Here is a 15,629-nt window from a genome sequence, read left to right on the forward strand (position 1 = left end):
ACACCACAGAACTCCTCTCTCATTGGACAGAACCTAGACGATTGCCTATCTTGTTGGTGGCAGGTCCCGACTTCATGTCAGTGGTCAGACAGGGGAGTCCAGATCCCTCAGGGGCCCTTTTTCCTGTCATCTAGTCTATTAGCATTGATTATGACAGTCTGCAAAACGTTTTAAGGGCGAAGAAAAACATGGTTAAACGGTGACCTCCAGCTGGTGAAGATCTCGGGACTAACTTTCAGTCTTAATGATCCCCTACAGGCAAATCTGAAGATGTAATATTCCGCTTTGAATATTTTTCTGCTTTTGCATAATAATGTGCCTGACATGGTTTTTCCACAAAAAAAGTTCAGTTACCTGCTCTACAACTCCTTCTTCATGAATATTATATGTATGTGATATATACAAATATACATACATATACACACGTATATATATATATATATATATATATATATATATATATATATACACACACACACACACACACACACACACGCAAATATTTTTCATTTTCAAACTTTTAACCAGTGGATACAAGGTGTCTCCTACATCACTGAAAGACATGTGCAATACAGGCCTCAAGTTTCCACATCACACTTGGTGTAAGTTGCCTATTAGACCAGGATTTAAACTTAGATTTTAGGTGAGCACAGAGAAACTTTCTTCCTTCAGCAGATGAATTTAAAAACCGCCTTCTAGTGTCAAACTGTGAACATACTGCAACTTTCTGCACAGTGAAGGTCAAGCATCCAAGAGAAGCAACAAGAACCGGAACACATTTTTGAGTGGAGGTGGACGTCAACAAAAGTTGGCAGAAAAATTACTACCTGGACTTGTTCTCCTAGATTAGCTCTACAAATTTATTTTGTATTGATTGTATTTCTGCACAGAAGAGGGTCAGAAAATTACACTGGAGAGCCAGACAAAAATAGATAAAGTTTGGAAAAAGACAATAGCTTTATTTTAACAGGCATCTTAATAGACAAGACAGATGTTTAACTGAAACATCTCTTCAGGCTTCCCAAAATTTGAAGCTTGGCCTAGTCAAATGATTAATCAAAACATTTCTCTACACATCAGCTACTATATAAAAATGTATAAAATCAAATATTTTTTTCTGAAGAGGACAGAAACCAAATGACAATCCAGCCCCATTCCCAAACTGGACATACCATTCACTAAGTGATAGCCAGTCCCCAAAAGAATACACTTTAAGAAGAGATTTGCTGGACACTGATCAAGCCTAGCCCAATGATATCCAACCAGTAAAGTCAGTTTCATTAATTCTCACTCTATCACCAGTCCTATCTGTCTGCAACTTTAGAAACAGCCCTTCAAATTGGGAAGGGAAGTCCTTAATTTTTACCACAATACGGTATAAACAAACAAAACCTGAACTCAGGGTGATCTCGATGTGGTTTATGTACAAAAACAGAAAAGTAACAGGGGCGAGAATGAAAATACTATACAGCAGTTATGTGTGGCAGAGAAATGACAGCTTCTTCTGAGTGGAATTCTGTCGAGATAATAGGACAAGTTGCAAAGAAGCAGCCGCTGTGTATCACAGGCCAGGAAGGTTTGTTGTGTTGACGAGGAAAACGGTGGCTCATGTGGTCGATTAAATCAGGCCTCCCGTCTGTTGTTGAAACACATCAATTGTATCTTCATCTTCCATTTCCAACTGTTAAGAGAGAAAAGGTTATCTAAACATGTGTGTCCCTGGGACATTTCATATAGCAAGACAGAGGGGGGCAGAGCATATGTCATGTCAAGGTGTTATAGTTACATGGTATGTGTCCAGAGGGCAACAGTATGGTCTATACAAACTCAAATTTGTCTTTGGCATAGGCAAAATGGCACCGTTGCAGCCAAAATGAAACACTGTATCAAGCACAATAAGATAAGCATCCCCTGCAAGGGCACAGAAAATAATGCATGAAATGTGCATACCTTACTGGTTGAAGATGGCACAAACGCATCAGCATGAATAATGACACATATGGAAGTGTATGAAGTATGTTTAAGGGCAACAGGGCGCCCTGTTAACGCACATTTTGTAAGCACACTCCTATATTCAGTAACTTGTTTTGAGCCGTTTCACTCCTTGTTTCAAGACTTCAAACTTACCTGTGCTGGTGTGTCTGTCTCATTTATTGGTTGTCCATCAAATCTGAACCTGATTTGCCTCATTGACAGTCCCTGGAGAGACAAAGACATAAAAACTTTTGTAGTAAACCAGGCCTGAACCCCCTCATCAGTCGTCAGAAAGAGCCCATTATCTTCATCCCTTCCCATAAATTGTTACACAGACAGTAATAACCAGGCGAATTTTACCAGTGCTTTGAACATTTAACAGCCTAACAGAGGGAATTAAGGACGGTTCGCAGAATGAAATCATAGGTTCAGGAGAGCAACAACAATGTAAGGGGAAGGCTTCCAGTTGCAGTAAGGATTCTCATATGGTGTCAGTGGCTGCGATTGCTTTTTGATTGTGCCATTTTACAATGAAAGTCGTATGCACTTTCAAAAGCTGATGCGAAATTCCTACACAGAAAGGATGAGTGAAAATCCTGCAAGTCTACTCACTAACAACAACTGACTACACGGTGATTTCATCTCCAAAAATAGAGATTCTCTGCGAGGGACATGCATACCACCACTGCGTTTTGTCTTTGCTTTTATATACTTTAGCTAAGTGGGTCTCAACAATGGATGGGTCTTTAAGGTGTAAGCACTACTATTACTATTACTACTATTTACAACTACCACTTTAACAAAGATACAAAGTGGAGTCACAAAAAAAGATAAGAGTGTAAACATATACCAGAACAGTAAAATATCAGTAATGTTTCTGGCAATACAAATAAAAAGAAATTTTATTTATAATGATGTAACAAATTAATTAGACAAGGCACAAAAATTGTACTTGCTGTCGAAATGCAAAATTAAAAAACATTTAAAATGAGTTTAAGTTGGGATTTGTCCCTTACAGATTTCTGTCACATACAGCACCAGAAGAACTTGACATGGAAATACTATTGTGAAAGCCAAGAAAAGAATAGACAGCAGACTATTTTAAAGCATGTATTGCCTCGTTTAAGATATGCCTGCTGAAATTTGAGGGTCACAGAAACACCATAATGAAAAAACATCTGGTTTTCACTGTAGTTTTAAAAATGAGTGGCATGACAAACATGTCTTTTTTGCCCTCCTGGCAGTCCAGGGAATAGACAATTCTGGGATTGGATTTTCAGTCTTCCAGAGAATTGCACCCTCATTTGACTTTCAGATAAAGAGGAATGCCAGAGGCTGTGTTTCATTAGATATTTTCTTTGTAACTTTTAGGTATAGATTTTTCAGAATGTATAAGTTATCGTCAAACCTTAGGATCTTTTTTTGTAGCCATGCGATCACAGCTGCAATCAAGATTACAATACAGTTTTAAGAACTGAACTGGCACTCATCCCAATGTTTACTCATTAGAATAAGTCATAAGAAGAAGCCAGCATTCCTGCATCCCATTATAGCAAGTGGCCTGACGAAGCACAACTTCAGAACTGATTTGGATCATAACTGCTGATGGAAAAGACGAGATATCTTTTTTGATTAACATGTGGAATACCAGATGTAGATAAGGCGGTTTGGTTTAGGGGATGAGAGAGAGGTAAAGCTTTCAGCTGTGCTCAGCTACTGAGGTAAGATTTGGATTGACCCTGTAGCCCTAACTGCGTTCGAGCAGGAAAGGAAAGCTGGGTCATAGCCAGTCAACAATGGACAATAACTCTTTCAGGAAAAAAAAATTACTGACCATGATGAATAACTTTTTAATGGACATAAACTGGCTTCTATTTTGGATTTGACGTTTTAACATACTGCTATGTCTTTAGATATCTTGTATGTGATGTTTCTGTAGGATATAACTGTGGTATTAGGGACTCAGGTAGATCAGCATGTCTCCAACATACTGAACTGTGAGCTTTAAAATTAAGCAAATATCTGCAGTCAACTGCATTCTTCATGTCAAATAAAAAGTTAACACATTTTGACCAGATAATTTATGTGGTGTGGGGGACTTTTAAAATGCACAGATAAAACTACTTGTTTGCTTGAGTTCAACTTTGCATCATTTAGAACACTGTAAAACTAAAGCTCCAATTACCGGTCACTAAGTGCATGCGTGATAAGTGTGAAAAGGCTGAAAATGATTACTTTCATCGCAGCCTTTTTCTCTTCAAACAAGATTAAACATGTGCATACCCTCAAGTTGTTGCTCTGAACCACCAGGTAGTTCCAATAATTATTTCCATATGATGTAAATGCAGAATAACTTCACAACATAGCTCCTGTAAGCCTTGCTCCACTACCCAAGCAAATCTTGTTCTTTCATAAATATTTAGGCCTACACGGTCTCTGCTATGCTAAAAATATTCCACTCTGACAGGCCTTTTAAATGGCAGACGTTTTGACATGTCATAGCAGCGAAAGCTTGGGTGTAATTAATAACTTAAATAGTGTCTGCATTACATTCAGATGTACCACTTCCAGGGCCCCCAGAAATGTGCATGCTGGCTCACTGGGGCACTTCAATGTTAAATGTTATTAGTTACACCTACGTTTTTTTTGACAAATCAAAAACATGCCGTGAAAAAGGCCAATTAAGAGACGGCAAGGGTTTTATTACAAATTTACAAGCGGGACTGGGGGCGTCACTTTACCAACATATTGCTTCAAAAATTCAATAAGCAAGTGGAAGTATTACATGAAGTAGTTATGAGTAATAGCAGAGGTGCTACACCTTTTCTTCCACTTCGAAAAGATTAAAAAGCTATAGGAAGCAGATCCTATCTGTACAGTACAAAAAGTGCAGTCTCAAAACTGCAAGTCCACTAAAGGCAAATTCAGAGAAATTCCAACTACACTCGCCTTAAAAAAAAAGGTTACTAATTAATGAAAAAGAGAGTGGAAGATATTTTACTTCCAAAATGGGCTCTCTTTTTCTTTGTTAACATTTTCCTGAGGGGCTGAAAAAACAAGCACACAGTTGAGGGTGAATATCAAAAAGGATCCTTCTTCGGATTATTCACTTCAATATAGATAAATCCTAAATCACAAAGGGGCAGTATGCACGAGAGAACAGTTAACGGCATCTGCACGTAATAGAAAATGTTGTATGTCAAATAGCTGTGAACTGCAATGCAATGCAGTGATTGTGCTGTTTGTTAGACCTGTGTCTGACAAGTCAAAATGTCTGCTGTGAAAAAGGTCTATGCAGCTATAGAGCACCCTGTGGAATAGCTTTGCACCCGCCTGTCTGGGAACCCCTGGTTTAGGGAGTTAACCTGTTACGTCATCCTGAATTTTCCCAATCAATCAGTGACAGCTGTCGCTTGCTGATATTGTGCCATGCCCACCTGTCTCTCGCAGTAGGCCTTCATGAGTTTGATGAGCGGCGTGTGTCTTTTGATCTTGAACTGCACTACAGATCCATCCTGACCTGCTACCTTCAGGTTTATGTGTTCGTTGTTTTCTGTCTTGACTGCTTCCTGGGGGATAGAGGCGGAGAGAAAAGAATAATTAACACAGACATGCAAGGAACCAGAGCTGGAATACTGATTCATTAGTTAGTGGATCAACAATAAAATGATCTGAAAGCTAGTTAGTCAGTTTTATCAACCAAAAACAACATGCGGGTTACAACTTTACAAATATGAAGAGCTGAATGTTTCTTTGCGTTAATAGCTAAACATTAACATAGAAGATTTTTGCATCAGCAGGATGCAAATGTGAAATATGAAATAATTAAATCACAGCGTTCGGCAAAAACAAACATCACCATGTGGTTTAGATATACATTAACGGTTCCTTAAACGAATTCCCGGTAAACTTTTAAAACTTTACTAGAGTACATTTTCCCTTTGTTTACATTCTGTTCCAGCGCCTGCAAGATCAGATCAGTACAAGCCACAGCCTGATATCAGCAAATAGAGGATCAAGATAAAAAAGAAAAAAAAAACTGCAGTTCCAGAAGCATATACCAGCTCTTACAGGTATACCACTGCTGAGTGCACAAACTTCCTCCCACTTGCACAAATGGTGATATATATATATATATACACACACACACACACACACACACACACACACACACACACACACACACACACACACACACACACACACACACACACACACACACACGTTGGTCAAATGGGGCATGCACTGCAGACGACACCGGTTGGTGGGCTGTGTGTGATCAAGCAAAAACCGATCTGCGCGCCTGCAGATGCGCGTTCACAAACCTTCCGGTCTAAAGTAGGGATAGCTAGTAGTTGAATTTTAGCTCTCAACTTTAACAAGGTAAAACAGAATACGTAGCAATGTGCGTTTTTTTCTACGAGCCCCTATGCAACAGATCCAGTGAAATGAAATGGTATTTTGACACAATGTGGAGACACTCACCTTTGGTTTTTCATCAGCCATGGTCACTCTTTTGGCGCTTCTCTACGCTGCCACACAAAGAATACGGGTACGCGCACGTACTCGTCCCCGTTTAAATTTTTCGAGCCGAACGTGCGCGGTCACGTGCCTTTGCGCGTCCACTGCACTGGGCTCTGAATGGCTGCAGGTAGTCACGAGGTTGAAAGCGCAGTCTGTGCATGGGCAGGAGAGTCTCAATGCGCGTTAAAGAGGCAGTCAGCAACACATGCACGCGCACAGCGGTGTTTTGCTTTTTGTTGTCGGGTTTAGAGGGGTAGTTATCCCACAACAAGCACCTGACCACCCCGCTGACTTCTCATTAATGTGGCATGGTTCAGCCATCATCACCATACTGTACATTACACGTACTGGGAATGTAGTATTGGCACTTTATGGTTTTCTTTTCTTTTCTTTTTTTTTTAACCCTATAAACCCCAGTGGCCATCTTGTTTTTCTGTCATAAATGAAGGTGCACTAAAACTATATTAATCAAATACTTTTACATAAAGAAAGTGTGTGTTTGCATACACCAATTCTTAACAGATTCCAGTGAAAATTTTTGTATGATTTTTTTTGCATTTGAATAACAGGAAAACATTCACCATATTTTGATAATTCATCAATTCCCTGTTGTATTTGAACCTAGTTCCCCGGAGCTTAAGGGTTACTGAATATGCGTGTTAATATCTGTATTAATCATATTTTTTCAAATTTCTATCTGTTTGTCGGGGCGAAACCACATCATGAGCCAAACCCACCAGACGTTAGAACAGGCAGGAGGAATGGCAGCCCTTTCTGTGACGTCATTACACATGCGCCGTTAGGGCTTTCGGCCGAATGACTGAGGCGCGTACGCATCACCACACCTGTAGTTCATGGGCTGAAGTGTTTCTAGCTGAAAAGCCAGTAATTTCACATTTTATTGTGTTTACAACATTGTTCACTGATGGAGGAGGTAGACGTCGAGCCGGCAATCACTGTGAGTAACCGGTGTAGCTTGGTTTTCTCTCTTTATTGCTAGTGAATAGCATTGCTAACAAGCTAACTGCATCGCAACAACCTATCAACTAATGTAAGTTGCACAAACACACAAAGTCACACAACGTGTGTCAAAAACATTAAGAATAATATCAAAGATACGTATGTGATGACATATGTGAAGGCAAAGAGCATGATAAATTAAATGCTAGAGGACTTGTTACAACAAATTCTAAGGATTTAAGTACATTTTCTTAATAAGTTGTGAATTTGGCTTGAATGTGAAAGCTACCATAGATCATTTCTGAGTCACAACTCAACCTACGCATGTTATTATGTGTGCATTAAAGCATTATGTCAAACAAATCTTGCTGGACTTTGAATCTAAGTTGCAGTCATGCGTGGAAAAAAAGAGATATCAATATTAAAGAAATTAAATTTTAGTCAGTATTTGATTGGAATCTTCCTATCACCCGTTTCACAAGATAATTACAATGTTATTACCCTGTCTCTCTTCTTTAAATGCAGAATATTCCTGCAGCCAGTGATGGGAAGCATTTGGGATTTGTGTGGGCTCCCGGTGATATCCTCGTGTATGAGACCCTTTACAAAGCATCAGGTAATTGTCTATATTAACTCAAGCTCCCTTTTTTTGACAATCTTGCTCTCTCTTTTGCCTGATGTTACTTACTCTCTCGCATCCTTCTGCCCCGTGTTTTCAGGTGCTACAGGGTTAGGCTGCTCCTACATCCATGAGGTCAGGAAAGACGAGGACATATATTCCCCCATTTTGCGCAAACTCTTCAATGAGTCACATCACATCTTTGTTGGCCTGCAGACGATTAGAGAGGACCTTCCCAGCAAGAACAAAAAACCCCAGTAAGTCTTGTCATCCTTTGTATGTCCCTGTATTGGTTCCCAGTAACATAATTCCTAGTTGCAAAAGGCAGATGAAGCAATCGCATAAATGATTGAGAAATAATATACGCTGGTCTCTGTCTTACCTCTTAGATTTGTCAGCATCAGTAAAAACTACAGATCTGTGATACGAGCCTGTATGGAAGAACTTCAGCAAGTTGCAGGTAACAATTTTGAAATATGATTTTGAAATTTTAATCTGAAGTGTGATTTCTCAGGGTTAGTCCAGTTGACCTTTTTGTCTTTTCTGCAGTTTCTACAAAAGATGCACAAGTGGCCATACAGTATGGAAATCAGGTATGTACTACTATTGTGTGTATATCTGTGCTACAACATGCAAACACATTAAACTCATTTTTGAAGAATGTACTAATGCACATACAGGATACCGTGGGTGTGTTAGTTTCTGGGTAGAGTTAGGCAATAATTTAGTATTAACATTTATCATCTTTTAGTTGAATGGTATTGTTGCAATATAGTAAGACACAATTCTGTTGTATACCAGTAACTTATGTGAACAAAAAACATTTTATTTTAAACTGAGACACATACGCATTAGCTACAGTAAGTAAACAAACAATTAATGCTAATGGAGAGGAATATATATTAATTTTTTTTTTTACTCAAATCAGCTTTTGGATGATTTTGGCTGTAGTGACACTGTCCTTACTTCAGTTTCTGCTTTGTTTTGTCACAGGTGTCAATTCTGTTGGCCATAGAGCTAATCTGGAATCTGTGTGAAGTGCTGTTCATCGACGCTGCTCCTGGTTAGATTTTACTTTGTTAATCTCCCCTCTTTATTTTTGTAATACATTCTGTTACATGACTTTGAGATTATGAATGCACCCAAGTAAACAAATCAGCTGTGTGTGTGTGTGTGTTTGTGTGTGTTTGTGTTTGTGTATATGTCTGTGTGTCTGTGTCCTTAGCGGGTTCTCTGTTGCTCCACCTTCTGGACTGGGTAAGGTTACACAAGGCTGATGTGGATGAGAAGGCCCGAGAGGTGCTGCAAAGCGAGAGCCCTGCTGAGCACAACGACTACTGGGATGTGGTAGGTGCAGGACTGTCACACATTAATGCCTTTAAAACTTGTTATACACACACACACACACACACACGCGCGCACGCACACACACACACACACACACACACACACACACACCTAGGCCTGCCTTTTAATGCTTGGTGCAAGGTGTGTGATGATTTTAAGCAGAGATGTTTTTTTTCCCAGGACCGCCAGCCAGATGCATTTCCCTCTTCATCTGCATTTTGCCTGATGTAGAGCTCAGTGTGAAATCTCAGTTATCACATTTTTTGTGTCTGCGCTGTGCAGGTGGTGAGTTATGTGATGCAGGGCAGGTTGGAAGAAGCCAGACAGATGCTGGTGAAGCAGGCCACCCTACAGCCTGCTGCTAGAAACATGTACAAGATGATGGATTCTCTGCTCAGCAAGATGCCTTTCTACAATGTAAGAACATTTTTCATTGGTTTATCTTATTGTGCAGCTTTAGACTGCCTTGGCAGAATGATATTTAATTTTATTTCATACTCTTGACACCCAGAATTATTTCATACATGGTTGGATGTCAGTTGTGAAGAAATTATGTTTATTAGTCAACTGGGGACCACTGAGTCAAATCAGCTTCTCCTCGTATATACTGCATATTGTAAAAAAGTGTCAGCAAAAGTTGAACACAATAAGCCTCACAGTAGGGCTATTGTATTAGAGTGCATTAAATGCACAGGTATTTATGTTATTGTGTTTACCACAACTTTATTTGATGCATTTTTTTGGCATATTAATGTCGATGAAAATAGGGATGTCTAAAGCTGGTCTTCAGGATTTGGTATTGTGGCTATGAAAGGTGTATTGTACATAAACTGCATTTATTCTTTATTCTCTTCTGTATTTTTCTCATGCTGGGGATAAGAAGAGACTCCTAGAGAGATATATCATAGTAAACATACTATTTATGTTCATCCAACATAGGGGTTACTTTTGCATAATTCAAACTAAATGTCAGCTCATAAACCAACCTATGGTGGCTCTCACCTCTGAACATTCTGTGATAATCCCTCAGCCTGGTGGCACCCAGACGTTAACGGAGTTTGATGTGAAGTGGAGACACTGGCACGAGGAGGTGGACCGCTGCCTACAGGACAACTCGTTTGCCAGCAACCAACATCTGGAGCTCATCTGCAAGGTCAGTGACCCTGTGGCCTTATTGGCCCTTGCTGTTGACCAGCTACCTCTTACATGTGTACTTGCCCACAAAACTGCAGTTTCCAAATTGATCATAAAGTTGATTCAACGCCTCTCTAAAACAATTTCAACAAAAACTGAACATTACCTTCATGAATGTAAGATTTATTGCAGGACTATTGTATTAGAATGCATTAGTTTTAGCTAGGTGTGTACCTATTCAACTGGCAACTGAGTGTATGTAGAATAATATCTGTAGTAAACTGTACATGCTATAGGAGATCCCATTGTCTAAGGCATTGCAATGTATTGTGTTGCTGTGTAAGTTAGTTTAAATAAATCCAACACCACTTTGACCTCTTCCCATTTTTGTTTTTTTGTTTGTCTGTCTGTTTTCTAATTTTAGATCCTAGTGGGGGATGAAGACACTTTGCTTGCACATAAGGAATTGCTGAGCACCTGGTACCACTTCCTGGTTACTAGACTGCTGTTCTGCCACCCCACAGTCAAGCCCACTGAGTTACATTACTATGCACAGGTACACAACTCTGACTGCTGCTGCATCACTCGACATTCATACTCTCTGCTATTGCATCCCTGTTATTTACTCTGTGTGTGCATGTGTGTATGATGCAGTCATGTATGACCATGTTTCTGGACTCGAGGAACGTCCCAGAGCCCCTGGACAGCATCTTACTGGCTGCCTTTGAGTTTGACATCCATCAGGTCATCAAGGACTGCAGGTAGGACATAGGATTTAGTAGGGCTCCCAAACCTTTGCACATGCCACAGTTACTGTATATTTATTTTTTTCTATTTTTTAAGTTCATGAACTAAGTAAAGGAAGTAACAGTGCATTAACATTTGAAGAATGTGTGTTTGCTGCAGGGGTTGTATTTACTTGTTTTCACTTCAAAAATCAAAAAAATTTGTAATTAGCCTAAACTTTGGCATACAACAGTACTACAACTGACTGTAGCAATACAACTAGATTTGTATCCCTACAGTCTATGATGTCACGCTGTTTCGTAATATCTCCACCATGTGTCTCTTCAGCATTGCTCTCAACAACTGGTGGTTTGTGGCCCATTTGACTGATCTCTTGGATCACTGCAAACTCCTGCAATCTCACAACCTACAGTAAGCGCTCAGTTTGGCTGCATTTGTGCTTGAAAACACTTTCTTCAGCTCACATTTACCATATCTTTCTGGTGTGTGTTCAGCTTTGGCTCCAACTTGAGGGAGTTTCTCCTGTTAGAATATGCGTCTGGTCTCTTCACTCATCACAGGTATGGCTATCTAAGGTTCAGTATGATAATTATATTATGGTATGGAAATTCTATTAATTAGTGTGTTCAATTACTTTGTCCCTTTTTAAAGGTTTCGCTTTATACAAAGTCTGAACACCATGGCTTTTGGAGCTGGAAATGATGATAATATTCCAAAGATATATTTTTCTGATTTATCAGTCATTTGCTCTGTAATTTCATCAGTTCAGTGCCCTAGAAGGTTTCAAAACAGTAGAAACATGGGCCAGCAGCATCATGATATTATAATTGACTTATATGATGCTCTTTTGTGTGTGTGCGTGTGTGTTTGTGTGTTTGTGTTAAGTCTGTGGCAGTTGGCCGTGGACTACTTTGACCACTGCCCAGAGTTTGGCCGTGTCTACCTGGAGCTGCAGATTGAGCGTGTTCCTTTGGACACAGAGCGCAAAGCCCTCAAGGTGCTCAGGATCTGTGAGCAGAGGCAAATGTCAGAGCAAGGTAGCACTTTGTCTCTCTGTACGTCTCTCATTCTCTATCAACCTGTGTTGCATAAATGCAGACACAAAGGTAAATCCATCTGTTTCTCAAAGGCAGTACACAATTAAACCTTCGATTTTTTTTTTTTTTTGTCTTTATTCAGTGCGTAGTATCTGTAAGATCATGGCTATGCGGGCCCTGAGGAACAACAGACTGGGCTCTGCTCTCTCCTGGAGCATCAGGGCCAAAGATGCTGCCTTTGCCACCCTCATTTCAGAGAGGTTAGTTCCCCCTAACAACACACTAATTCTTCAAGATGTCTCTGAACACTGTGAATAGCTATGCTGGAACCTTGTGTAGAGTAATCTTCAGAGAACTCCAGCAGTTAAAAAGGTCTTGATTTATTTTTTTTTTTTTTCTTCAGGCTTTCCCATGAATGCATTTTTGTTTTCTCCAAAAACTCTTAGAAAGGATTACATGGCTTGGATTCAAAACAAATTGAGCATTGTAGTCAGTTTGAGATCTCGGATAAACAGTTTGCCAGTGTCCCCGTGGATGCACTTTGTTGTGAATTTCACTCTTTCCAAGTGGTTTTAAAAGTGCGTGTGCGTGTGCATGTGCGTGTGTGTGTGTGTGTGTGTGTGTGTGTGTGTGTGTGTCAGGTTCCTTCAAGATTACTGCGCCAGAGGGACGTTCTCTGATCTGGACCTGATAGACAACTTGGGTCCAGCAATGCTGCTCAGCGACAGGCTCACTTTCCTTGGTATGGAGAGGGAGCGCGCACACACACGTGCATTGGTAGCACTTCTTGACTTGTGACTGAGCCACTTCAAGCTCTCTCACAAAATGGAATTTACACATCAAGTTATAGCACATTCAGTAAGGGCAGATTATATCTTGGGCAGCTTCCCTTATAGTCTCTCTTAGGCTGTCACATGAGCCTTACTCACATGGTCAAACGTTTACACACAGAAATATAAATAAAGCTTAATGCAACAGCATGTGACAGTGTGTTTTACTGGAGGAATATCAGTGAAAAGAGATGAACCATTTAATAAACCTTCTGAAGTTTAGATTCAACTACAGTTTAGTAAAAGCAGATTAGTTGTAAATAAGAGTGAGAACGATGCACACAGATGAAAGGTAACACGATACAAAGTTGTTAAACAGCACTTTTATACAGCATTAGCTCGGCAGTGATCAGAAACTAGGCCGGCGTTGCCATCTGAAAACTGTTTTCATTCCCAGGAAAGTACCGTGAGTTCCACAAGTTGTATGGAGAGAAGCGCTTCAGGGAGGCGGCTAAGCTGCTCCTCTCCCTCATGACAGCCAAGATCGCCCCCCGGAGCTTCTGGATGACTCTGCTGACTGACGCCCTGCCGCTGCTGGAGCAGAAAGAGGTCGGTCACCACAAAGTGTTCAGTATACTGTGGATTTGGACAAAATTGTTATCATTATAATCACAATATGGATTTATAACCAAGGTACATCAAAACATTACATTGATATTAATGGTTTGCTGGAGGTGCTATAAAACATAAGACATTTTCAAAGTAAATGTTCTGCTTTGTTTTAGATGACTTTGTAATTTCTTTAGAAAAAATAATAATGTATATTGAAAAAAGGGTATTGACAATGTCAGAGGCAACAAATAAAAATACTAAAATAATAATCGCTTAATTTCAGTACTGATTAATCTGCATATTCTTTTCTCTTTTCTTCATTAATTGGTCTATAAAACATCAGAAAACAGTGAAATAAATTCAAGGATATTCAGTTTATTGTCATAGCAGACTAAGAAAACCAGCAAATATTCATATTTGAGAAGCTTGAAGTAGAGATTAATACGCACGTTCGATTGAAAAACAGCTTAAATGATTAATTGATTATATAAAAATATTAGCTTATTCATTTTCTGTCAATCTAATAATCAGTTAACTGACTAATTCTTGGAGCTTTATACCAAGTTATATTCCAGTCCTGACTTACAGATATTTTTGACTGGCATTTATTAAAGTATAGGATAGACAAGCGTCCACACAAATTTGGTATCAGACAGTGATGAAAACATTTTCAGTCTGGTCAGATTTCAGCTGCATAATTGATTCTGTTTAGTCATTGGCGCCAAATAAAACTGCATATTGTTTTAGTCTGATGAAAAACTGTCGTCTGCAGTAGCTGATTTACTGCTGATTCACTCATTTATCTGTTGATTTGTGCCCATTCCTGTCGGGGAATTGGTTTACGGTGTAACTTTGTGCGTTGCTCACTGTTCTGCAGTGCATGTCTGTGCCTGGATAATAAACATATCCAATCATGATCATGAATTTTAAATGACTGATCTCAAGACTAAATCTTGGAGTGGATCATGCTCCTCTTTCATGTTTGGAGCTGTGATCTGCACAGTGTCATTCATGTTGTCCCCAAAAGAAACAAAATACAGTGTCAACTGTTGTCACGGTGCAGACATGAACTTCACATGCCAAAATTGGCAGTCCACATTATTATGTTAGACATGGGGACACAGGAATCATGAGCAAAAGAGAAACTGCAATGCTTGCAAAAAAGGCTGTTTTAATAGAAGGTGGCTTTGTTTGTCTTTTTTTTTTTTTAAAGGTGATCTTCTCAGCCGAGCAAACCTACGAGCTGATGTTCTGCTTAGAGGAGCTCACCTCCTCACTGAACACAACAGCTACTGGCACAGACCGGCCCGTGCAGGTATGTATCTCCTCCCACAGCCCTAATACTGCTCAATTGATGGTGTTACGCTGATGCTTTTCACTGTTTGTTTAATATTTGATTCTCTTGAGGACATTTTAAAAAGCCTGCCAACTAGATGCATATACTAGAGGTTAGTTTTCCTCCCTGGAGAAGTGTTTAACCCTAATACATTGCTTCTGTTATAACACACAGAGGCAAACCTGGTCCTGTAAAGTGTACCTCTTACGCTCCAGCTGTGATACAAGCATTTGCTGCAATATTAAAGACATAAAATCCACTCCACCTCTGATTCGAGTGTATCTGTCTTTACAGGAGGAAGACATAGAGCTGACCAAAGTGGAGCTCCTGAGACTCGCTCTGGCCAGGAATCTGGCTATGTCTATAGTCAAAGAGGGAACAGTGGAAACATGAATGGTGACATTAAAAGGAAAGCTCTTCTTTTGAATTTTTGTACTGTATATACAATTCAAGTAATCAAAGTATGCTCTTTCATAATAAATTTTTTCATGATGTACAATGTTTTGAAACCTCACTTTTAGTAATCATGTATATGAACAAGCTAAATAACCTCACAATATCAGTCATCC

The 15,629-nt window shown here is 39.6% G+C and overlaps 2 protein-coding genes across 2 annotated transcripts; one reads left to right on the forward strand and one right to left on the reverse strand.

The window, feature by feature from the left end:
- Positions 1–933: 933 nt before the first annotated feature.
- LOC120786286 (small ubiquitin-related modifier 2-like) lies at positions 934–6,589 on the reverse strand. Its single transcript, XM_040121642.1, has 4 exons — positions 6,460–6,589; positions 5,412–5,543; positions 2,128–2,199; positions 934–1,681 (listed from the first exon to the last, which is right to left on the reverse strand). The coding sequence occupies exons 1-4, from the start codon at positions 6,478–6,480 to the stop codon at positions 1,619–1,621; spliced, it is 288 nt and encodes a 95-aa protein (XP_039977576.1). The 5' UTR covers positions 6,481–6,589; the 3' UTR covers positions 934–1,618.
- A 673-nt stretch (positions 6,590–7,262) lies between these two features.
- On the forward strand, positions 7,263–15,548 carry nup85 (nucleoporin 85). The gene is made up of 19 exons (XM_040155265.1): positions 7,263–7,456; positions 7,984–8,074; positions 8,178–8,334; positions 8,467–8,537; positions 8,627–8,670; positions 9,071–9,140; positions 9,303–9,424; positions 9,707–9,841; positions 10,455–10,577; positions 10,983–11,114; positions 11,213–11,319; positions 11,633–11,716; positions 11,800–11,865; positions 12,191–12,342; positions 12,485–12,602; positions 12,984–13,084; positions 13,570–13,721; positions 14,938–15,039; positions 15,355–15,548. Exons 1-19 carry the CDS (start codon positions 7,424–7,426, stop codon positions 15,451–15,453), a joined length of 1,959 nt encoding a protein of 652 aa, XP_040011199.1. The 5' UTR covers positions 7,263–7,423; the 3' UTR covers positions 15,454–15,548.
- Positions 15,549–15,629: the final 81 nt, after the last annotated feature.

The sequence above is a fragment of the Xiphias gladius genome, chromosome 3 (genome assembly GCF_016859285.1).
Source record: "Xiphias gladius isolate SHS-SW01 ecotype Sanya breed wild chromosome 3, ASM1685928v1, whole genome shotgun sequence".
NCBI classification, from domain to species: domain Eukaryota; kingdom Metazoa; phylum Chordata; class Actinopteri; order Istiophoriformes; family Xiphiidae; genus Xiphias; species Xiphias gladius.

Excerpts from the sequence above, each read along its gene's own strand:
- LOC120786286 (XM_040121642.1), bottom strand. The coding sequence starts at position 6,480 with ATGGCTGATGAAAAACCAAAG. Across the intron at positions 2,200-5,411 it reads AGGCCTACTGCGAGAGACAG|GGACTGTCAATGAGGCAAAT; the intron begins GTGGGCATGGCA and ends TTGTCTCTCCAG. Across the intron at positions 1,682-2,127 it reads AGACAGACACACCAGCACAG|TTGGAAATGGAAGATGAAGA; the intron begins GTAAGTTTGAAG and ends CTCTCTTAACAG.
- nup85 (XM_040155265.1), top strand. The coding sequence starts at position 7,424 with ATGGAGGAGGTAGACGTCGAGCCGGCAATCACT. Across the intron at positions 11,866-12,190 it reads GGTCTCTTCACTCATCACAG|TCTGTGGCAGTTGGCCGTGG; the intron begins GTATGGCTATCT and ends GTTTGTGTTAAG. Across the intron at positions 12,343-12,484 it reads GAGGCAAATGTCAGAGCAAG|TGCGTAGTATCTGTAAGATC; the intron begins GTAGCACTTTGT and ends GTCTTTATTCAG.